Source organism: Haemaphysalis longicornis, unplaced genomic scaffold (genome assembly GCF_048455015.1).
Source record: "Haemaphysalis longicornis isolate Haplotype H1 unplaced genomic scaffold, Haemaphysalis longicornis Haplotype H1 scaffold_3, whole genome shotgun sequence".
NCBI lineage: Eukaryota > Metazoa > Arthropoda > Arachnida > Ixodida > Ixodidae > Haemaphysalis > Haemaphysalis longicornis.
Window position 1 is genome coordinate 135,107,519 of NW_027526335.1, and position 25,328 is coordinate 135,132,846.

Here is a 25,328-nt window from a genome sequence, read left to right on the forward strand (position 1 = left end):
CCAACCCGAGCCTAAAGAAAATGCTGTCTCCTGGTGTACCTATCAATCATTTCCCCATCAGCAAGATGTGGGAAACGCTTAAGTCAACGTTTAACAGTAACCGTGCAACGCACTTGCCTTTGAGTCTCAGCGTGACTGCCTGGCTTCCAATTCTAGTGCAGGCTGCTCCAATGATAAGGGAGTTCATGGTGCAGCAGTGCCTCCCGTCCGAACCTGTGTTTGCCTCTTAGAGCGCAGGGACCATTGTTGTAGCTAAAGAGCAGCCCTACCGAACATACAGGGCAGTTCAAACACGCACGATTCCTATTAGCCACTTCACTGTTCTGTTAGTGGTAATTCTGTAAATGTAAGCTGCTGACTGTCACCTTTCATAGCTCACAAGAGTCGTAAGAGTAGTGGCTGAACACAGAGAGAACATGACGAGTCACCCCTGAAGAAGAAGCCGAGCGGGCTTGGAAACGTCGGGTTTTGTCTATGTATTCGTAGGAGCATAATTAAATCTCAGTTCAGTAACTTCCCAACCCGACAGAAGTCTGTCAAAATGTTCACCTTCTTGACCATATAGTTCACGTGCCAGATGAGACCATGCCTCTCACTTCGCCATGCTATGTGTTGTAATGCAGTATCCTGACATTCCAGGCATGAAGAAAAATTAGACTTCTCGTCACCGCCCAAGAGCCGCCTTGATTTAGCTTTACGAGGTGTGCTGTGACTACACCGACATTTACTCCGGCTCCTTTCTGATCCCATCTATTCTCAAGACGACTTTATTCAGCCCAGGATGTAACGATATGAAATGATTCCTCGTTTTTCAACTTCCACGGGTGCATAATTTGAAGCCTCCCTCTGCTGTGTCCGGGCCATTAGGTTTATGCATGACATAGAAGTTCTTCTAAGAATCAAATACGCCACGCCATGAAGATAATTAGCAGCTATGGGCGATAAGCGACTATTCTAAGGCTGTGCTCTCAAATTGCCTTTCTTGATTTTTGCGAGCCATTCCGAAATTATTGGCCATAAAGGTGCGGCCACTGCTACATCGTCGTTAACGTTCGAGCTGTGGCTGCCGATATTTCGTTAACCAGAAAGCTTCTAGGCCTCCTATAATGCGCGACCATGAAAACGCGATGTATATGCGAAATACATAGGAATTCGTAGGTACATATATTAGCACCCTTTACCCGCACTCTAAAGATGCTCTTGTATTCAGTCTCCCATGACCTGACCCGTCCTTCATTTTTGGTATGCTTTGGTGGTAGCATTAAGAAATCCTTGCTCCAACGTTCTTGGTAATTCTACAATAGGGCATCGGAGTTCTCGAACGCTAGAGACTAAACAAAATTTTTTTAGGACTGACTTCGATTTTCTCGGGAAATAAGGTGGCTCTCGTCCTTCATGTGCACTCAGACCAAGGTGGCCGTTCTCTGAAGAGATCCTTCCTCGCTGGCTGTCGGCATCATCAGCGGACACGGCGGCGAAGGTTCTTCGTTGACTTGGGTAACGCACAGTGTGCATGAACGTAAAGAGCGTTAACGTCGTGTGTCTTCGCTTTTCGCACCACCTTTCTATCTGCTCACCCTCTCTACACCTTCATCTATATCCTACTTTTGTCTTCTTCAACTCACCTTAGTTATTCACCTGTGGACTCATTTCTCTTTTTTAGAGCTGCTTTCAATACTTTGAACATTTACATCAGTTCCAGAGGCGAATACTGAATGTATTTATGTGTTCGTTGAGGGATTTTAAGAAGAAAACGCATTGGTAGGCCAATAAATATTCGGAGTGCGAATATTGCGTCAGGTGGCATAGATTGTTTGCACGCTTTTGAAAATTACAAGCTAAAAATAACATTTGCGTCTCAACAACAATCGAAATTTCGACATTGCTCAGTTAACGTGATGCGGTGAATTTACCTACGCATGAGCGTCACGCTCAGGATAAGTCTTGCATGGCTACATTTATTACGCATCACAGTTTTTTTTACTGTTCATGTACTAGGTACTGAATGTCCGGGACTTATCGGTGACAATAAAGCTCACCACTACGTACTTTATTATCATTGTGCCGAGATCTCCTGGAAAAGCGGGGCCTTTAGTAGTGTTTTCTCCACATGTTATTCATGTGCAGCTTTCCCGCTCATGGCAGTCCGTTCAACAGTGATTACTCTGCAATTTTTTAGCGAAATGAAAATATCATTTTGCAAAGCTGATATTTGAGGTGAATACTTGCTTTCTGCACAGTTTCAAGTCGCGCACGTTGCGCGACTGGGTTCCTGAGCTATGGGAACTATCCTATAGAAATGCATGGGGAGTTAGATTTGACAGCGAATTACACAAAAAAATATTCAGAAACTTGAAATCTTCTTTTAGCGTTTTAATCTTCACGTTGACTTCTAGCTTTATGCCAAATATCATTTTCCTAAAGTGGTTTTTCTAGGTTCCCGAGAGGTTGTAATTTTGAGCGAGAAAGCTGGGTATGGTTCTAATTTTAAGGCACTTTCAATATCGAATCGGTGGACACTATAGAGCATCTCGCAATGTTTTTCAGAGCTCTGTCTTACCTGAGATGACAGGGGAAGAGCCACTTAACATACATTCGATTCATCAATGCTGGAGCCGAAAGCTGCACATGAATGAGCGTCACGTGGTGCTGAAGGTAGCAATAAAACAGAATACAGTATCACGTTATTAGTCACTTTGTTCCTTTACCTCAGATGGGATCGTCATCCCCAGCCACTTTTATTACTGTCGTGTACCGTACGCTGGGGAACACATTGTCGAGTCCGGCATATAGTTTTCTCCGTCCACGTGCACAGTGTCCGTTTTTTTCGCGACGAGCCCAAAGAAGCATCGAAGAGCCATCGGCGATGGGAGAATGACATGGTCGCACTCAGCCCGAAAGCGGCACGGGCACGATGAGGAGCTTGCCAGTGTTCTCTGCTGCTGGAGACGCACACCCCGGAGTGAGCATACGCGCTAGAGGCATCAACAAAAACCGTGATTCTAGCGAATACAATGATCGGCAGACAATTTCATGCACCAACGTGAGTCTCTTCAACAACGCGGTGTCGCAATGTAACTGGAAGCGCGAAACAGCGGTGTAACAGCACCCGCACAAACGTACCTCTGCTCATACAGCTCACCAGACGATGTTGCTCCCATAGCGAGGCCTTATCTGTAATTACAATGTTCTCAGTGCACCAAAGCATTGTAAATAGACAAAGGACCGAGTCTACGCAGGACCATGGCAGGGCTGCACTTACTACTAAAGGTTTTTTTTTTCGCATGAGGGAAGAAACAGGACTGCACGCGCGTACGCACCCGAAGATAACAATTGAGCCAGGAAGCCTGGTCATAACAGTTGAGTTTCGTTTGTACCAGTGCGCTTTATCGGCACAGCATTTCACATTCGCACTGTGTAGTAAGCTGGTCACGGGTGTCAACCGTCTATTTGTTTTTGCACTTGACGACCGAGTACTTTCTCTTGTGATTTGGTCATTGTTGTTTGACACAAAACCTGTCTCGCGAAATACCGCTTACGCCTGCACTCCTCACAGTGCGTTGCGGAGATTAACGCCACGCCAGCATCCAACAAATGCAACGCCTTTACTGGAGAATAAACCGCGGCCAAAAAAATACGGTTGCAAATATAGAGCAGCCACGGGGCACGGGTCAAAAAGCTCGCGGTGACAATGTTGCCAAATGAAACCTGGGAAATTGAGTGTCCTGCTCAAATGCGTAGCACTAGAATCCCAAAATACACAATAGGTAACGTGAAATACCAGGTTGATATATCGACAAGGGGCAGAATCAGTTGTTCACCCGGCGCTTGCCCGTTGCATTGGCATGATTTGACGCAGCGCATGAAGAGCGGGAATGTGTATAAGCATAATTTTGGGGATAAAACCAAGTCCTTCATGCAATGCTGCTAAGTTTTCTGTTTTATTCCAATCTGTGTTTATTCATGCTCATTTTCAGCCCTGAACATGTAAAAATTACCCGAGTAGTCGATGTCATTCTTCAAACTTACTTTAAAACACATCCGTCGTAAAAAGGTTGTTTTCGTTTCCGAAGAGAACTATGAAAAATCGTGGGATGGCGAAGTCCACCCTACAGGGTGTCATAAAGGAAAATGCATGTTGACGGGGATTTAAACGTACGCGTAATCTAAAAATTCCGGTCCGGGTTGTGTGCCACTTACGTGACAAAAAACGCTGCAAAAACACTTTAAATAAAGCGCACTCTCGCAAACTCTGGAAATTTAAAAATATCGATTGATGTATATTATGAAAAATACAAAGTCTAAAGACGGCGCGCTCCCGATGTCAACCATATTCCGGAGGAAGGGTGCATACACAGGGCTCATATCCAAATATTTAAATCAAGGAACTTCAATGACACTTTCTTGCTTAGACCGATTAAGCGGCCTGCATTTCAAACCGTACTTACATAAGCTTTACACGTCATTGTGCAATCAATTTGATCCGCCGTTGCATACGAATTACGTTATATTTTTCTGAGCTCCCATGGGATGCACGCTTTATCCGCCTGTGTTGCGAAAACATGACTCGCAACTTTACTGCCCTTTTTGTTCAATTACTTTAAAATACAGTTGCTCTATAGAGGAATTGCATCACATTATTACGTGAGAGTCCCGTAGCAGCCGTATATAAGGGAGGGCGTTTTTTTTATTTTATGCCGTCCCCCCACGCAAACACACAACTTAAACAACAGCTTGCGAAAAGCCCAGACTAAAATTCTGCTCCGACACTTTCTAGTGTTTGTTTCGAAGGTGCGACTGGCAAAGATAAAGCCAAAACCTCCAAGTGGCCGAGCCTAAACATTACAACCCTGCAGTAGCACAACAAAGACGAAAATAATGTCGATGTGGAGTCTTCATTCCACTCAAAAGGAGGGGATTTCCCCAAGTAGTATCTTGAAAGAAAGGAAGAGCCGCCATCGGTACATCCAAGTAGCCGGTTTATCGAGCCCCGGTTGCTATACTGTGGGTCATCAGAGCGACGCAGCAGTCTGGCATTCACAACATTTCTATACAGCACAGACAGCATAAGTCTAAGTATATACACTCCTTACATTTATATAATTATATTTATATACACTTATGGGATATTACCCAGCGAACATGCATTGAGCACTGAAAGTATAAGTATCCAGTTAACAGACGATACCGCAGGAACATGCAGTCATGGTTGATGCGTATTTCTCGATCACCTTGCCTCGTATGCCCACTAAATGTAGGCAAGAATAATATTTACTCGCACATAGATACATATATACATCTTAACTGCAGATTTAAACGTCAATAATGGACAACTGTACCGAAAATGCCGCCTTGTAGCTAGGAATAAAATCACGCGATCATTGATATTTTTAACACTATGGTCAGGCGTTGTCAGCAGAAGTACCGTAAAAATACAAGTCCCATCCACTGGATAGCCCTGGTCACAAATGTGTGGCTGTTCGCATTGTTGCATACTGCCGTACTTGAATTTGCAAATTCTCGACCTTGTGATTGCAAGCGCGGTAAGCCTGTGGTTCAAAGTTTACTTGTTCTTGCCATATTGTACGTCAGACCAACTGCGCCCAATAGGTCAAATACAAAATTTCCTATCTTCGTTTGCAGATGGATACCTTGTGCACGAAATGATGTGCTAACTCTATTTCCCTTACTCTGCATACAACGTGATGCGCTCAAACAGACAAATGTCCTTCTTGCGTAACTGTAAAACCCAAAGCAAAAGTTAACATTTGATATCTTTCATTCCTTGTTAGCCGGGCATGGCATTATTAGGTATGCTTTCACAGCAACATACAGACACCTTGAACGAGCAACGACTAACTGTAGCACCATAGTTGAAGGCGTAAACGTATACTACGTAGCTGGCTGTACTACCCCTGCGCGAGAATGAATGTATGTATAGTCATATATAATGTGACAACCTATCGACGCGTCCTTAGAACCGCATAAGACTATGACATTCTTCCTTATACTACTCGTAGCCGTTTTTATTGCGCAGATGAAAAAAAATGCGCACCTGCGAGTGAAAAGTAATTTCCAGGGGATAAGGTCACCCCCGTCTTCTCCGGCAGCGTAGATACAAAAACGACATGAATTAGACGGAAAAAATTAACGGTATAAGAGTTTTGTGTACAACTGCAAATGCGACTCACAAATTTTGACCATCACGCTCAATTTTTCGTCTACAGCCCGCAAAAACAAAAACCCTTAAATCTGTTTTTTTCCTTCCTGGTAAGGTAGAGCTAACACTTCAGGACTCGTTGATTTCTCTTCTGCGGCCGGTTCACCATTTAAGAGGAGTTGAAGTACTAAGTAAAGTTCGCCTACTATTGCGCTGCAATGCCTCATGTATTTTGTTGGCGAAATATATCTTCGTAAACCAAGAGCGGTTTCTAGAGCTTTTTGTGGCGTCTCTCTATTTGCAAAGGTTTTCTTTAGTATCCTAATGGTGTCGATTTTGTGAAGCTTAAATCTGCTGACAGGAACATCTCTCTGCCATAAAAAGTTCTGCCATGCCACTGTTGACTTACATCGAGCATATGCAAGCAAACACGTTTCGCAACTACTAGGCATGGTTCATTGTTAATGAACCCAAAGCGGCATGCTTCAATGCACGCATTGTTAAGCGCAAATCAAAGCTCGACACATCTAGGCAAACCAAGAACATAAAGAAGGAATTCTTTCATGTAAAAGTAACAAAAACTGCTTTCATTGCTTTTCAGGAAAATAAATCAAAATCAGTACAATCTAGTCCAAAGAATGCCATCCAACAAAGGTGAGAACTGCAAGACCTTTGCCAAACTGGAATGAGAGCGAAAGTAAACGCATAATTTCGTGCAGTAGTGTGCGGCTTTATATTTTCGGTGCTTGAGCGAGCGGGCTGCAGGCGCTGCTCCAGATTTCTCTGGAAGCCTTATGGTGTTCTAGTTTCCCGTTTCGCGTCACCAGTCACACTTGTTTGCGGCAGTGAGCCGTTCACTATGCGAGGAAGCCTCCAAATCTGGATGCAGCTGCCATCTATCGTATCTTTACAGACGCTTGCATTCCCTTTATGTACCAAATGAGCCTCATGAGAAGGTGGTCTCCAATCGGCCGCACACGAGGATGGAACCGGCTTTTAGAAGGTTTCGATCTATTTTCTACCAAAGTTAAAATTGATCGGGCAGCACAGAAACACCGCAGAAGTAAATGATAATGAAGATTACATGCTTTCTTTTGAATGGAAGGAAGGGTGTTGTTACTGCGCCGCGTTCTCAGGTCATGCTCCGCCGATAACCGCGGGCCGATGTCGATGAGTTTGGCCACATATAATTCTTTCTCATCACCAGGATGACAAGGATGAGAAGGAAGGAGCTTTTGTGTGGGTGAAAAATCAGAGAGAAGGAATTTGTCACTGCTGCTACGTGCCATGTCCTACCCGAAATTTACAAATAATGCGGATTTTTTGTCACGTGGGGCTAGCGCTCACTCAAGGGTAATATCTTTTCATTGTGAGGGCTTCGAATCCCATCAGGAATTCTTGGAGAGATCCCCTTGCTTTTGATCATTTTTGACAGAATGGAATGCAAGAGAAGGCAACCACCTAGAAGACGAATACATGGCACTCCCGACAAATATGTTTGTTGTCGGATCGAATGAAGCTTGCAATTACTGGGTCATATTCTCTACAATAGCGCTTACTTAAAAGATGAAAGAGGGAAAATACAGACTATATAATACTAGTTAAGCAAGAAACAGATATGAGCATCACAGTCCCATGTGTTCCTCTTCCTCGCGTAAAAAAAAGTGTGCAGAACTTATGCTATGTTCAGATCTTGGATAGCTGCTGCAGGCCTTATAAATTTATCAGCCTTAATCTAAGTAGTTACGGTGTTGATGCCTTTACTCTGAGGTCAAGCAGCAAATGTGATAGCAGGAATGATTTCTTTAGAAAAATATTCATCAAAATACATTGATTGCCTTGCCGAGTGCCAGAGCTCGCAGACACGTGTTGGTGGATAGCGATTCTTCGGTACGAATGAGCGTTCCTGCCGTTTGAACTCTACCGGAGTCCACGCAGAATCCGACGGCTTGACAGAGGAGTTGTTTTGGAAAAGGAAAGAAGCTCTTTTTCCTCATGTCAGGTGGTGACTTCTCACGATGTTTAAGAATTTCTTCTTTCCCTTGCAAATAATGCCCGATTGAGCCAGAAATTAAAGTACCCGTGAAGAATTTCTAGGTGGGGCGGTACATAAGCGATCGCTCTGTCTCGTCTTGAGTTCCAACTGATCCAAGCCGAATTGCGCCGCATGGGAATGATTTTGAGCATTGGTCATACTCCAAGAAGCGGCGCTTACCTTCGCTGCGGGCTATAAGTCAAGTCTCACTGTGATATGTATTCCATAGGGAATATCGGTAAAAGCCATTCGGTGCCTCCGTTTGTGACTCGTCCTATCGTAATGCATAGTTGAATGGGATACGCCAACTTCTACGACTTCAGAGTGTACCGGAAAAGTTGCTTGCCTGAACAACATCTATGACCAATATGAAGCGACTGCAGGGCCTTCCACCCTCAAGGAACAAATAATTGAGCGCCATTTGCAGTTGCGCTGGTTTGAAATATTCCCCTATAGTTTAGGAAATACACACTAGAGTTTTTAGCATGTTCCAAGTTGGCGTAATAGGCGGTTCAAACTGAATGGGAGAAGGAGCACTGGAAGCGCTCTACATTCTGGTTACTCCTGCCTTATTTATGTGCGTTATAAAAAAAAAGTTGCAGCTAAGTCTATTCATGCTCAAGTCAAACAATACTTGCATTTCTCAAGCCACAAGTTTTCAATAGGAATATCCCAAAGTTCTTAGTATATGCAATTATTGTCAGCCAATATTTTTTTCAGTATAGCAAGACACAAAGACTGTACATCCGAATCTATCCTGGAAGCTATGAGGCTGATTGTGTATTGAGCATTCCCGAGGCAAAAAACGCGGCGAAAGCGGCTTATTCGTTCGAGTGTAGCTGTAGCTTCAAAATAACGTTGGCCTTGGAAAGGGCTCCAGATCATGAGCTGTTAGGTTCCGGCCCCCAAAGCTGAAGGACCGATGTTTTCACAGGCCATGAGCTTCAAACGTCTTGGGCACGGGGAAAATCACGGGGCAGATCTTGCAGTCTGGAACGTTTATGTGCAGTTCGGCGACTGGTGTAATTATTATCGAGGGTGCTACTCAATATGTTGTCAGCCATAGGCTTCTTTTAAACTTTTAGGCAGCTCTGTTCAATGGTAATGAAATATTGTCGTTTGCGTGGCACGAAAGAATTTCATTTAGACCGCAATGGCTCCAAAAGCCGCGGTTTTAGAAAGGAATGACGCTTATCTAAGCGTGTTAGTACAGCAGTTTTTAGCGTACGCGTCGGTAAGCAGCATTCTCAAGCCCATCCGTTGCAAGTAACCGTGAGAATCTGCCGGTTTTTTTGCGCGCTGAGTATTCATGTCTCACAGTGGTAAGTGAATTGAGTATCGTAGTATTTGGGCTTAGAAAAAGATGTACAAGCTGAGCCGCTGCTTGTCAATGTTCAGGAATACTCCCGCTGTCAAGGTGAGTGTGTGAATAACTCAGTGGTACACTACCATAACTTTTTGGGAGAAAAATGAACCACAGTAAGAAAGTAAAAGGTAAATAAAGTAAAGTAAGGGGAATTTAATTAGAGGACAAAATAAAATAACCCACTACTATTACTACTGCTCTCTTTACTCCTGTTTTGAAGTTAGACAAGGTGAAATACACTAGTTCCCTTTGAACCGCAATATTTTTTGGCTGTTCTGTCTATATCTGCACAAACGTGGTTAATATTTTCACAAAATAGCTACTCGGTTATCAGGGAACGTAATTAAACAAACTTCAAAAATCGACCTTTTATATTCGCTATTAGAGAATAGTCAAAGTCTGATCATTTTCCCATAAATACATGAAAGTATATTTGAATTGGAAACCGGTTATCGACAATGCCCCTCACTTGAAAAACGCGCCAGCGTTGAGTAATCCACCTTTCGTAAATGTAAAACGTCTTTGTGTGATTAGGTTCAGCGTGATATCAACGCAATATCTCCATCATTTTGTTTTTCATAGCTCCAATAAGGGCATTCCAGGCGTCGGCACTGTAAAACTCATTTCTTCCCGCACTAATTATACCTGCGCTCAACTAGAGTAGCAGCCACAAGAATCGCTAGCCCCTTCCACTACACACGGCTGAGAACGCGGTAACGGGACTGCGAACCAGGTCACTACTGTCACCTATACAAGTTGTAGAACGCTGGTTTTTATAGGGAAGGTTGCGGTTGTTGATCATGTTGGCGCGAATGCCATTAACTTCTAGGGCCGCCTACACGAGATTCTTCACAGCAACCCAAGCTTGCTGTGGGAAAGTAATCTAAACGGAGCTATTGGTGTCTATTGTTGCGTTGGCTGTTGATTGATACCGCAAGCTCGAATAATTTACGTTGGAGGAGATTTAACCTGCAGTGCACGCCAAAGTTTCACAGTCACGTTATTTTTCTATATTCGCCTGCTTTTTGAAATATTTTTAGAAAAAGTGTCGTCGATCACGTTTCCCCGTAGGTTTTAAATATTTTTAAACTCTTGACCTGGTCTAACAGCGGTTCTCAAAGTTTATAAAAAGGTGGAATAAAATTATTTTGAAGTCTTTATTGTTGGAGTCTATCAAGAAAGAAGATATGACTCGGCAATAGACTGGGCAGACATGTTTAAAGTGATCTTTCAGCTTGTGCACCCATTCTGTTGGCCCCTAGCACGTCCATAGACCTTTTCGGTAGGGCAACACAGTGAAACAGACCTAAATCCCCTTCACGTATCTGAAGGTCAGATAATAATGTCAGTTTAGCTAAAGGACTGTGTAAAACTGTACTGATCGTTAGTTGCGGTTTATGTGATCTTGGAGGACACGTAATTCCTTGCTGTTTTACTTCTCCCTTATTTTGAAACCAAGTAAGACGATGTACGAAAAAATGGCTACACTCTTTCTCTCTGTGTATTCGGAATGGGCGTGGTGCGGGCACTACACCTATTGGAGAGGCACCGGTGGGTTGAGACGACCAGAGAACAACGTAGACAGACACTCGACGAGATACTGCGTGGACGAAAAACTCGTGCGAACAAGTCTTCGTCGATAAGGTACGAACGCGCACTTGCTTCTCAGCGGCGAAAGGGAGCAGCTGGAAACCCAGTTTGAAGCTTCGAACTCCCCCGAGCCCCGCCCGAGCAGGTATGCTGCCCTCCACGGCGGTCCTTTTCGTTTCTTCGAAAAGGAAGCCCGGCGCCCTGATCAGGCGTTGATGCCTATTAGCTACAAGCTATATATACACAAGCATAAAGCATACACGCATGCCTCACATTCACAGCCACACCTATACATAAAGTTGCTATTTGGCGGCTAGCTGCTATTTGTCAGGTGGGAACAAAAATATTGCCCTCTGGGTGACCGTTTCCCGCACTTGTCAGTCCGCTCGTTTAAGGGGAGTATTTTGTTTCTCAAATGCTCGAACAATACGAGTAGAAATCCCGCATAATACTTTTAGTCGCTCTTTTGCAGTACCGCTGGTGCTTACCCACATTCACCGAAATGATTCTTTCCGCGGTAAATACTTGTTCAAGTCAGTCATTTGCTGTCTAAAATTATTGCCTGATCTTGCAACCTCAAGAGAATAGTAAAGGAAAGGAGGAATTTCTACATAGCATAACGATTGGCTCCAATCTGTACTCAATTCAAAGACAATAAGCGATGAAAAAGGGCAAAGGTTTGAGAGTTCAACATTGCCGCTCAGACTGATTAGGTAAGACCAATCCAGGAAACTGCTAGACATTTTGAACTGAAACAAATCCCAATAAAGAGTTTAAATACCGATGCCGCGCTACGTGCGCTTTTTTCTCTGTCTCGCAACCGCCTAAATCTTCCAATGCGTTATGTTGATGCCCAGACGAAATTGAGCCTCACATGATTTAGATGACTCGTGCTTTTGCAGCCAGGCATTCTACCTGGTTGCACTCGTGAACCACCGCATACTTTTCTGGCACTCGCGGAAAGGTGAGACAGAAAGTAAGATCAGAGCACATGCTCCCTTGAAGTAAGGATTAAAAAGCTATTACATTGGTTCTAGCACGTCTTCAGTATCGTTCCTACTGGTCCATCCAAGCGCCCTGTATCACGCTGTTTATGCTAAGTCATTTGCGAGGGCAAGTTATTCGCTGCGTCGTCCTATCTACATGCATAATTGTACTGTACACCTTTTCAGCTATAAACGAGGACTAGCGGCTTGTAGATCTTGCACGTTCTGAGTTGCTGTTATTATATCTAACACGATATTTTCCTTTTGGGAGTGTGCTTCCCACGAAAAGTGAAGTGATACTTCAGCAGCGAGAATAGAGAGTTTTAGCTGGCCATTTTTTACTGTCCGCTCTACTCCTGCAGCCCATTCACTGCAATAGGTGCGTCAGCAGCGAAAACAATTTTAGCTAACCAATAACCGTATCTGCCTCAGCGGCGCAAGATTAGCGCCACTGGTCATGCCCCATGCGTGTGTAAGCGAGATCTCCAGCCAACGGAGGAATAAAAATTAGCACTTTGGCCGCTCAAACAAACCAAAATACTGTGTTTATTGGCATGTTTCTCTTTTTTGTATGTCTTGATCGCGGACATGATAGAATTGTCATTATTATTTTAAAAGAAGCTGTGCAACATTCGGCTCTTTCGGCAACTTCGTGCAATGCGAACTCCTGGGAGCTGCTCAAGGAAGCCATTCTCTTCTGGCGGCATTTTTCACTTCCGTTCTTAACCTGGTTGAGGGGTATGATAGCTTGGGCTATTGAGAAGCGTTTTCAAGGTTTCGTTGCCGACGTTTCAGCTGAAAAAAAAAAGAGTTTTCAGTAGCACTCGTTTCGTTTTGGGCGATCATCTTTGAACACCGCGCGAGAGTGCAGGCTGCTGCAAAGGTCCGTGCAGCCAGCCCGCCAAGCGAAGTGAACCATTGCCGGAGTCCCGATGAAATAATGCCCCTCGAGCCTAACGCGTGACGCGACCAATGGCTATCGGAGCTGAGCGGACTGTCAAAAAACGTCCAGTAACCCTATTTTGTGTTGAAGCTTGAGCATTGGTTAGCGGTTACCCTAAATAAACAGTTACACTCAGTCGTCACCCCTACTTCAAACGACCTAACGTGAATAAGTTAGCACTATATACAAGTACGAAGCCATCATAAAACTGCCATATACACGAAAGTCTTTCGAACATTATTGTTCTTGGAATACATTGATGGCACGTAAAAATATGCGTGTATTTTTATATTTACTGCTGGTAGTTACTTTTCCCTTGATGAACATAGGGCGTACTATCTACAGTCTTAGGCAAAGGGGAGCAAAACTGCGACCAAATGCGTCCTTTGATCTTCGCGGTCTACCGTTCATATTCAAGTGGAGTAACAGGGGTAGAGTGTGTGCCATGTGCACAAATGCGGAATAAATATTCGTCCAGCCGATCCATAAACAGCAACGGGAAGCAGAAACGCAACATATCCGAAACGCAACATATTTTCTCTCTGCTGCATGATTAATCCCTCACAATGGTGTCTTTGTTGCCATTTGGCTCATATGTATGTGTACCGTTTTAGAATTCTGAAACGCAAGTCGTTGAGGTCAGTGGGTATTTTACATAGTGTCATGGGAGAGAATATCAATGTTAACGATAACAAACTACCCAGGTTAAATGACGCGGCGGTTAATGGCAAGGAGCGGCGAAACGCAATTGACTAACGCTTCTCGTTGAGGGTATGTTATAACGCCGTGTTTCATAGGATTACCGTGACGTAATAATAACAGCCAATGAAAGATTTTGACATTTTGACAAATATTAGTGAAAATAGCAAATGTGGATCCTTAAGCACAGTGAATATGTATATTTTTTAGAGACGATAATAACGCATTGGTTGCTGATAACAAGTTAAAAATGCGCTATACAGCTAAGCGTCTTGAAGATATATTTTACAGTCGGTAAATAATTTCTCGGTGTACCAAATTGATGACAATGCTGAAACTTCTGTAAGAAGCTGCTGCATTTACTAGTCCAGTCTTTTTAGCAACGAAAACTTCAAGAGTTCGGTCTAAGCAACACCAAATTTGGTTTCGCCCAGCAGGAAAATATGGTCTGTTTCCCTATTGTGACACCCACGCAGACGACCACCGCTTTCACATACAGAGCGGTCGTCTGTACAGAGCACCTAGCATATATAGCGAACACTAAGAATATACTTAGCGCTAATTTGTGCGGAAACAAATGACTTATCCGATCACCCAGCCACCCTTCAATACTAGGCGACGAGTTGATTGTTCTTTCCGAAAAGAAACTGTTGTTCTGAGCCTCTGCTTAGGATAGAGCTGAGAAGTAGTCCCTAGCGTAAGCATAGCGCGAAGAACAAAGTACCGTCACGATCACTTGCACGGATTGAAATTTGAACACCTGCTGCAATGACTCGTCGGATTGGGAACAGTATCGCACGCTTTATACTTCAATACACATTTTCTGCCCCATCGTTTTGGCAAGCCTGGCCTTGTGGTAGCGTATTGGATCCTTATTGGGACTGTTGCCGGAAGCGGTTGTTTGATCGCTGCTCATGATGGTTCTTTTTTCTTTCTGCGACCCACTTCGAGTAGTTCGTCTTTTAGTAGTATCGGAACGGACCAACCGGGTGGCGGACTGTCCGTTTGTCCGCTCACATTGAGTCCCCAAATGGGGCAATCATCGTGGAAAAGTCAGTTACTCCCCCAGAAGATGAATGTTTGGTCCTTTTTGCCTAAGAGTGAACTTATTTTGGGTCACACACAAATCCGACATTGTTGATTGAGCGAAAGACACAGCCAGCGTTGTGGGAGCGGGAATATTTTTCTGCTGTGAAGTAAAGTAACAATTTAGCTTGAAACGGTAAAGTTAGAAGACCTCTTATGTAAATTAATTCTCACCAAGGCTGTCCAACAAAAAGCCTATTTAAAACAATATACAACGATGTAGTCGAGGGTTTGACAACATACCATCTGATCAAGAAACATGCTTTAAATGGTTTACTGGTCGGTGACAGGTAGATCATCTCCAGATACAATGATCTAGTGCGCGTTCATAACCCTGTTACAGCAATGATAAGCCAAAAAAACTCCGGTATAGAAATTCCAACCGTCCTTTTCCCCCACAGAGAAAAGTTGCTAACACATGCCACCGTCCATAACGCAAGCATCACGACCCCTGAGCAAAGTTTTCACATGAAGCTACACTCATAAGAGTGCGACATCGTTATTCTTCTAGACGCTCGCAGTAATAAAATAAATGTAACTTCAATTAGGCACCCCTTGGCTCTAAGTAAATCCCGCCCTTTTCTCGAGCTTCACAAATACTTCAAACAGGCCTCTGTTCCAGCATTCCCCCCTGCAGCTTTAGCATCCACATTTTGTTATTAAGAAACCTAAAGAAGCATCGTTACAGTTCCTGACAGCCTCGACACTAACCCATGTTCAGGTTAACAAACCTAATTCGTTACAACATTAAACAGTGATAAGAAAGCAAAAGTGGAAATTCTGTTGAATAACTGGTATCACAGTGAAGAAAACATCCTTAACACACGGGTTCGCTCAATTAATGATACGGCAATCACCATTCAGGCTGTTTGCTGATGTAAGCTAGAGAAATATATGCGCAGACAAACGCAAGATCAACTCTGCTTTAAACAAGCGCGCACTCAAGTCTCCAATCACTTGATCTCTTCCCCACACAGCGAGTACCTTCGGTCTCCCTCACAAGTGTGTCCTCCGGGGTCCCCCGCACAGTATGGTGCGAAAGGCGCGGCGGAAGTCTGTGTTGAACACAGTGTAAATGACGGGATTCAGCGCCGAGTTGATGTAGCCGAGCCAAGTGATGAAGTTGACCAGGCGCTCGGACTGGACGCACTCGTCGCAGAAGGCCGACGCCACGTACATGATGAAGAAGGGCAGCCAGCACAGCACGAACACCCCCATCACGATGCCCAGCACACGAGCCGCGCGACGCTCCCGTGACAGCGAGATGCGCTGGCGCTCCTCCCAGCACGTGAACACCTTGACGGTGGGCGGACGGCCGTTCTGTTGCTGCAACGTGACCGCGGTGTCTGTCAGCGAGAGGCGGCTGCCGTCCCCGACGGCTCTGTGCTGCGGGGGAGGCGTGTCGTCGGAGGAAGAGTGGTGCCGTTCTTGGAGCAGCGCGGCCGACGGCTCGGCGCTGGCGGGACACCGGGACGCCGAGGAGGCGGGAACCTTGGCGGCGGCACTAGCACGCTCCCGCAGCCTCCGACGGGTGGCGAGGAAGATCTTGAGGTACACGATGCTCATGATGAGCAGCGGGATGAAAAAGGAGCCGCTGGCAGAGTATAGCACGTAGCCGGTCTCCTGCACAGAAGAGGGGAGCTGGTTTCGAGTGCGCATCTAAACTAGAACTTCGCTTGCGCCAACTGCTGCGCCAAATTCACTAGCGCCAAGCACTGAGCCAAATTCGCTTGCGCCAAGCTGACGTTATTAGCAGGGAATTTTCTCCTGCTGCCCATTACAGATAAAAAAAGTGTAAGTTTCCACTACAATATTAAGCAATATCTTATTCCAGTTTTAGCGAGCAATGCAGCCAGAACTAAGACGTGGATAAATTCAGTTCATTGTCATTTAAGTGAATACAACTGGCATGTGGTTTTGAAGGTTGTGTGGCGATGCTGGCGTTTTTGTAGCCCCGGGACATTTGTAGAATTGATGATTACAATACCAGCCCCAAACGAATACTTCCCTTTTGGGAAAAAAATATGTGGGGCCCTTTACCTTCTGAATGTTCCGTACAGAAAGTAGCTGCTTTCTTCTGCACTTTGGTGACGTGACAATTGGTGTGGCAGCCTTGTCAACGTACCTTCCACGGCATTTGCTTGTCTCTCGGCATCAAACTACGCTTGCCGTGTAATGGTGATTTCTCCTTAGCACTTTCAATTTCGTGGTTACCTTGAGAACTAGCTGGCAACATAGCTGCCTGTTTATTTCCCCTTCCTTTACCTTCTTAACGTGCATTCAATAGTAAAATTTGATGATTATATGCACTCTTCGGACAACTTGCACCCAATATAAAAGCGTTGTAGAATTAACGCAGTTTGTTCTGAGACAGAAGATATCCTCCAAATCACGTTTTGTAGCGAGGGCTCATAACTCGTTTTAGTTCAAAATATGGCAAACAAAAACCCAGATTTTTAGCGGGATTTTGGAGCTTGTAAAAAAACCTTCAATAGTTTTATTCATTCGTAGGACGGTAGGCGATGGTGCGGGAATTACTTTTGCGTGGGGATTGTCCCAACCATATGGTATCTTAGCAGTTCTACAAATGACCAGACAAATACTACACTACACTCACCCACTGCACGTCCTGGGTAGCTGCTTTTCTTTGCTCAGTATACAAGTCACCTTCGACCGGCAAGTTGTCAGCAGCCACTGAACCCTGTGATAACATATTTTAGCCCTGGATTATTTCGGAGGCAGTAAAACACACCTCGCTGTTTTCGGCTGCCGAAACGGGCTTCCCAATTTCTTTTTCTTCAGCTCGGTTTAATTTAGTCTGCGACATTACTAGTCCATTCTGCTTACACTAATAAGAGCGATGAGCACAAAGGAAGTTTAGTTTCCCAGTGCCCGAGGACATCATTATAATTCTCCCGAGACAAAGTGTTGCCGTAATAAGGCAGAAGGAAGCCTTACTTTACAACTTCGTGTAGGCGTCATCGTTTTTCTAGGATCTATTGCAGCAAGGCAGTAGCCGGCACTACGATGACGAGCTTCTTATGCATACAACCCTATTAGTAAGAAGGCGGTGTCCCAGAACCTTACTGCTGTAACTCAGATTCAGACCAAGTTGCCGGGACGCAGGCACGCATTGCCGGGCGGCCATGTTATAATACGTGTGTAATGGAGTTACCCTGTCTGGCGAAGCGAATTTTGTTTTGTTTCTGAGCAGAGAACCATATAATTCGGTAGACAAATTTTCTTACTATGCGCGGACGCTACCTCGGCCCTTTGAACTACACCTCTCTTCAAGTCTTACATTTGAATCCTGCGCAAATTGCGTCAATTCCCTTTTCTCGGATACGAACAGTTCGCGAAGGCCTTTTGTGGGCGTTGCTCACATTAAGCATCATAACTCACCCAAAAAGAAGAGGAAAAGAGGAAAAGAATTTATCGAGCGAAGGCAGAGGTCTTGCAGTCGAATATTTTAGGGATGAAGCCAGGGACGTTCCAGGCACCCCTGAGGCTGGGCCACAAATGTGGCAATAGGTATGAGGAGACTTTGAGCTGGTTGTCGAGAGCACTTTGGCCGACTCTCACACTGCTCGAGGAGAGGTCCAAAACATTTTTGTTCCGATCTTGTATGTCGACATGTAGGACTTTGGGTATTTTGGAAGCCCATTATAAAAATGTGACAGGACACCAGAGCACTCAGCACCGCGCAGTCAGCGTGAAATCATGGTGTTGAAATATGCAATGCATATGCCGTTATTCTTTGCACTCCCGTATTACACAGCAGCTGTTGATGTAGATGGCGGAGAGTCCATCGGCGCGTACAGCCCACTGATAAAATGTTTATTACTAGTGTTAGCCGTGCATATATGCTGTTAGTGGAAACATGCTTTCTTACTGCTCTCATGGTATTACCATGCCAATATTTCTCCCATTGTACTGAGTACATATTTATAACACATGTTTTCACGACGAAGGTAACAACTCCTTCGCAAGGTGGTCCTTTCGTGAGCCAGAATTATTGAGCTGTTGTCGTTATAGAACTCCGCCTCGATCCGCATTCCGGAGGGCCCTGGTTCAAAGCCCACCCAGTGCAAGATTTACCGAAATAATTTTGAACTAAGGCATGTACCTTGTTTATAGCTTGTTGATTTCCAGCATTCATTGACAAGTTTTTTTATTATTTGAGAAGTCAGCCATTTGAGAAGCTATCCGCCCGCCATTGTCTGCCCCATAGGCGCTGTATTTTCGACCGACCTAGTAAACTAATGCTCTTGCACTAATGTCATGGCAAAGCTCCCTTGGCTACTTGAATTTCAATGAACCATCCTTCAAATACCTTTGTAACCTTGAAATACCGAACTCACAATATGATGCCAAAGGTTCTCTGGGTTTCTGATTAGTCTTACGTACTGCTACTTAAAACCTTAAAGATATTCTACGAAACCGTGCCATGTGCTGCTTGTTATGCGATGCCCGAATCTCACCCCCAACTGGAAGATCGCTTCAGAAGCGACCAACTCCGAGGCTCTAGGGATAATCAGTACAGTGGCATATTCGGAAGCACCCAGCCCCGGCACACTAACCTGCGTCAGGCGGCAGGGCGACGTCTCGTCGAACTGCTCGGGCCAGTCATTCCAGCCGATGAGCGGAGGCACCGAGATAAGTCCAGAGATGGCCCACACCAGCAGTATGGAGAGCAGCACCCGGCGCAGTGTGCGCTTCTGCGCGTAGTTAATGGGGTCGTGGATGGCCCAGTACCGATCCAGGGCGATGGCGCACAGGTTGAGGATGGAGGCCGTGCAGCAGAGCACGTCGCAGGTCAGCCACAGCTCACACATGTGCAGGCCGAACACCCATCGCCCCAGGATGGAGTAGGCCACGTTGAGCGGCATCACCAGGAGCGCCACAGCGATGTCGGCCACTGCCAGGGAGACGAGGAACACGTTCTGCACCGTACGCAGCGGCCGGTGGTTGAAGACCGATCCGATGACCAGCACGTTGCCGATCACCGTGAAGGCGGTGATGAAGCTGAGGGTGAGCGCGGTGCCCACGGCTTCCTGAACGGACATGGCGATCCCTCCGGGGTGTCCTCCCACCGCCGCAGCGTCCAGCTCTCCTCCAGATGAAGCATTTGTCAAGGCCGTGCCAATGGCCGAGGCCACGGCTGTGACACCCATTGGTTCTGAGGTCCACGCCTCCACGTCGTCGTCGTCCATGAGGATTCGATCTCACCGGCTTGTTATACGGTTGACGCAGGGTCGGAAGTAGGCTGTCCGTGAGGATGGACTTGACGATAAGCCGCGCAATGATGGGGAGGCGTGAAAGGGGCTCACGTGGTTAACCATCATGGCGTCGACAGTGGATGCGTTGCGTTGACGCTGGGTGGGAATCCACTCTTCTCAGGTGTGATCGACCTGCGTTGAAAAAAATAGTTGCTTTCTAAGACTATCTAGGCAGCCAGTGAGCAAGAAGGTAAAAACCTTATATTTCTTAAGCAGTTTGTTAAATTCCTATGGACCATTTAGCAGCGGCCTACACTGCCCGTGTGAAGATTGGCACAGTTGATTACCCGTACGTTATTGTACGTAACAGCTGGTGGTCGACCGGTACCCCTGCACGATGGGTTAATCGCAAATCTAAGTGGTAGCCGATGCATTGGCTTATGATAAGCTGTCCTCAAACATTATCACGTGAACAGCTTTGTGAGGGCTAAAATATTCAGGCTGCTTTACCTGTACAATCTCACAGGACCTAACATTCGGTAATTTTACGTCCGTTACTTTCGCTTTAGGACAAGTGCTGAGAGTCAGCACTTATTCTATTTATTATGCACGCAAAAAGTCAGGAGTGAAGGAAAAAACAGTAGCGCGAAAAAGTCGGCCATATCTAATAGTCGATTACATTATACAGATGAGTTATCTTCGTTCCGGCTCGGAATGTTTAGATGACATGCTATGCGTGGCATTCGCAGCTAGTTTTTAGACATTTGGGCCAGTTATATCTTCATACACATGTCCAACTAGGCAGTGTTGTACACGTCACGTTCCCCTGAAACAGGAACAAAAGCTCGTTCTTGAGGGTTCTTGAGACGAAAGCGCTTGAGGGTTCTGACGCGTCGTACTTGAGGAAAGGTTGGTTCAGTCACTCGAAGTTCTTCACTGCGACAGCGGGAAGTCCTCTGGTACCAGCAGGTACCGAGACAGCTCACCCTGTGCCTCGGCTGAAAGGGTGTGCTGCTCAAAGGAAAAGAAATCCTCGGGCGCCGACGAAGAGGCAAAATCTGCGCTGAATGGCTCCGTCACCGCCACCTTCTCTGTCTTTATGTCACTGGTCGCCTTGCTTGCCTGCCATAGAACTGTCTGGGATCCATGATAGCTTAACTTAAACCTTGGGAATAAGCAACTGGCCACAACGAGCTCGCGCTTTTTTTTTTGAGGTGTCCAAAACTGCAATTCCGAACACCTCCCGGTGACCCGGTGACCCTGCGATCCCGGTGACCCTTCGAATGACCTAACAGCGGCAGCAACTCCCTCATCAACAACGCACCCGCGGCTCACACGCACTGATGCGGTAATTACCCCTGACAATATACGGTGGTTTCACAAGGTAGCTGTGGCGCCACTCGAAATTACAAACCTTTCCCGGGCAGGGAACAGTTCTATCGGCCATACGCGCATTCTCCCCCCCACTCCCCCCCCCACCCCAGACAAACAATGAAAGGTTAAAAGAATTCTCGCGGCTCCGCTATAAACCCGTCGAACGCCGCGTAAGCTCAACCGACATGAAAGCAAGCACAAGCTGCGGCCCACTGCGTGGTTATTCTTCTGCCTTTGACCTTCGAGGAAGCACGTTCCGCTGAAGGGCGGACAAAACTGGCCAGCTTATAGGTAGAGAAACACAGTAGCGACTTGTGGATTTTGCACTGGAGCCTTGGCATCAAAAACAGCCCATTCCTAGCGACGTAACGTTTGCATTAGGAACGCTGTTTCTGCCATTCTTCAAAAACCTAACGAGCTACCATTACAGTTCCACCTGCCCTTAATGGAACCGTGGCGTGCCTCCGTTTCTCCAAAAAGGAACTAGTTCCAGGAACGGCGTTCCTTGGCACGCCATTCCGTACAACGCTGCAACTAGGTTATTAGGATCTATATAAAGAAAAACTAGTGAGATATCTGTACGATTTATACGATGAAATTAAAAATTCGTTCTAAAACAATTTCTGTCTTCTACTCTCTCATGGAGAGTAACTCTAAACCTCCAACCTTGGTGAGCCCCTACGTCATAATAGGAAAGTTCTTTTCACATCTAAGTCTCTTAGTCCAGCTAGCTCGGCTGGGCTTTACTGAATCAGTCAGTCAGTCAGTTGGGCAATTCTTTTTATAGATATAGATTAGCTCACCTGGATGCGGAGTAGCGCTTTTGAAGGGACATTCATTTCTGTACATGCAGGTCCTTTTTATTTTCTCATAGTTGAATATCCTGTCTCTTTCCGGCTTTTTGATTCGATGATACGTCTCTTTTTTCATATGTACTTTGATGAGAAATTCTAAAAAGTATTTTTAAAGACAATAGTCTTTCTTGGGCTACTTAAACCCAGAAATTTTGGTCTGTCTGTATGTCTGTTTGTCTGTCTGTCTGTCTGTCTGTCTGTCTGTCTGTCTGTCTGTGACTCCATTCAGCCACCCGGCGAAAGTAAAACTAGGTTTGCGCAATAGTCTTATATAGTCACAGATAGATCTACCCGTCTAATTCCGGTGTAATGTTCATACTTCTCAACATTGTTGAAGAAAAACAAAACATTACGCAAATATAAGACAACAAATTAATGCAGAAGTGACATTTGCAGTGTTCCTTTATACAAAATCATGCATTATTTTTGCGAAATTTATTACTTGATCCACTGCAGAAAAAAAATTCACTGCTGTCGCCCGCGCCACAATAGCTTCTGGCACCATTTTAAGAAATCAACCGGCAACAGTTACGAAAGGTTCCACTAGATAGTTTTCCCGTTCTGTTAAGAACGCAGGTGGAGTAGGGCAACGTGGTTCTATAAACGATAAAGTAGGGAGCCTCGATTCATGCGCGTCTCCGCAGTACGGCAGCGTTGGCATCGAGACACCAGGCCTGGAGCAGTGGAACGCGGTAAATTTAAAATGAATTAAGCAAACCTTTCGGGTGTTACCCTGGGGGGGGGGAGAAGGAACAACATGATAGGTGAGCGGGAAAGTGAAGGGAGGCGTTTACTTGTCAAAAGTCGACAAAAGGCTATACATTTGCGACGAAAGGAGCAGATACGCGGCAAAATTTTGTTTTTTGAATGGATTTGCATGATATCGACCTCTATGATACATTCGAACTTTTCAGTTGAGAGGTAAATTTGAAATTCATCTTGGCTGAAAATAGGTTCCCACAAACCTTCAACAAAAAAAGTTTACATTTTAGTTTTCCAGCCTCCGATGTAGCTTAGGGCAACATGACCTTTTTTACACAGCAACGCGCATTACTAGGAACACTTCTTATCACATTATTAACCGAAAATGTAATCACGGCGTTGCCAAATAATCAGAAACTGACAGCCGTTTAGACTACACCTAAAACAAAATAGCGTGGGACATTCTTTTCTGAGTATTGCTGGAATGTTGTTTGACCGCTTGTATTTCAATGCTGTGACGTCGCGATATCTTTCGGACATGGCCATGTACCATGCGTTCATACTTAAGTGTGTCTCTTAACCCAGATGTGCTACAGATGTGAAGTACGCCATTTTTGGTCGACATCTTTTGTCGATATGAGACGTGTGTATGGTCAGTGGCCTGTGGCGTCGAATTTGTTGTTTAGACGTTCCAGATGGTGAGGCCCCTTAGCGTTTAATATTTATTTCACACAAACCTGAGCGGGTATTCTTACGCGCACGGCGCAGCAGCACGCTACGCAGCAGCACGCTACGCAGCAGCTTATGCTGCATAGATACAGCATTCGAATTGTTACTATAAGGAGAATTAGCCGTCATGGCATAGATGGTAGGGAACTCGCTGCACAACCGTGAGTAGGCAGGGGAGCACAAAGTGGGGCTTCAAACGTCGCTGGCTTGAAACTGTGTACAGTAAAAACTTTCTCCAGATGCTAGTTGTCCCTCGATGATTATATAGAAATAGGCCGCAAGTTGTGCCGGCTGGAGAAAAATTAGTGCAATAACCTCTTCGCGATTGGGAAACGCAAAAGGGAACTTTTTATCTTCAAGTTCAGGTTTGTGAACAAATTGTTAGAAAACATTTGTATTTCGAGAAGCCTCCTACTTGTCACAGTTGTTATCCGGTGGCTAGGAAGTCGACAGCTGGCGGGAAACTGGGAGGAAAAGTTTTTTTCTTGCTGAATTTCACCGCACGAGGAGCGGAAAAGATGTATCTCACAACTTGCGCCTGATGGTTTGGTTTTGCTAGTCTTCTATTGTTGCCGAAGTCTTACGAATGCTGCTGGGTGTTTTCCTATCCGCGCGACCATGCAGCTTACTTTCCATATAACCCTTCCCATGGACAAAGCACGCCAGCAGAACCCTTTGTCGTGTGCGCTGATAATTGACACGCAGTATATCGCAATCGAGTCTTTGCCGGAGCCCGCTTCCGCTGTCCGCACGGCCGTGTCTGGCTGGTTTCCGATCATTACCTGCGGCCGTTTCGCCACCGAAACCGGAAGACGACCGCACGGCGTTCATCGTAGACGTGGTGATTTCGGAAGTACAGGGTGGGGAACACCGCCGTACAGTGGTAATATCCGCCCGCCGAAGATAGCCCTGAGTAGCGATTGTGACCACGCGAAAACGGTCTTCGGGCGTACACAAAAAAATATGTTATCTCTTCCGTCATAACGAACCGCTTGCTACCTCCCATCTGCATTAAATCAATTTAGGACTCCTGAAATTCTAATAAGGAACGCCGGAAGCTCATTACCAGATCGTAGACTGCTCTCTTCGCTGCTGCACACGATTTCTTAACGAAGAAAAAGGTTTTCTTTCCATTTCGTGGATGCCAGCACTCTCGTTCTGGCTTCCTCTGAGAGAACTGTAAACTGCAATTGTGTTGACTGTTTTTTAAACGCTTACAGCTCTCTAATACGCGTTATCACTACTAAAGCTGTGAAAGAACCAGCCCACAAAATTGTGCCCAGAAGGAATTCGTTTCCACGTCGTCAGTTTCATTGGCTCTGCTCTATTTTTGTGCATTGAAAAGCGTATTTGAGAGCGTTTTTGATGTATTAATCGGTGGCGCATTCCAGTTTCTAACCCTCTTCAATCAGCGCAACAAGTCATGCTTCCATTCCGGGAGGTAATGTTTATTTAAACGAGAAATGGCAACGACAGAGCAGTGCTCCGCATTCGACGCCTTCAAAGTGCTCACTTTCTGAATGAATGGCACGTATGTTCGTTTTCAAGCTGATACTCTGTTTTTTTAGCGAGCATAATGTAGCAC

At 45.4% G+C, this 25,328-nt stretch overlaps 1 protein-coding gene across 1 annotated transcript in view; it reads right to left on the reverse strand.

Moving 5' to 3' along the window:
• Positions 1–13,348: 13,348 nt before the first annotated feature.
• Positions 13,349–25,328, reverse strand: part of LOC144175109 (putative G-protein coupled receptor No18) — a 209,848-nt gene continuing 197,868 nt past the window's right edge. Inside the window, exons 4-5 of the mRNA XM_077704191.1 lie at positions 19,446–20,276; positions 13,349–16,488 (exon numbers count right to left, since the gene is read on the reverse strand). Of these exons, the coding sequence (XP_077560317.1) occupies positions 15,862–16,488; positions 19,446–20,078 (1,260 nt within the window). The 5' untranslated portion in view covers positions 20,079–20,276 and the 3' untranslated portion in view covers positions 13,349–15,861. The remainder of the gene's footprint in view (positions 16,489–19,445; positions 20,277–25,328) is intronic.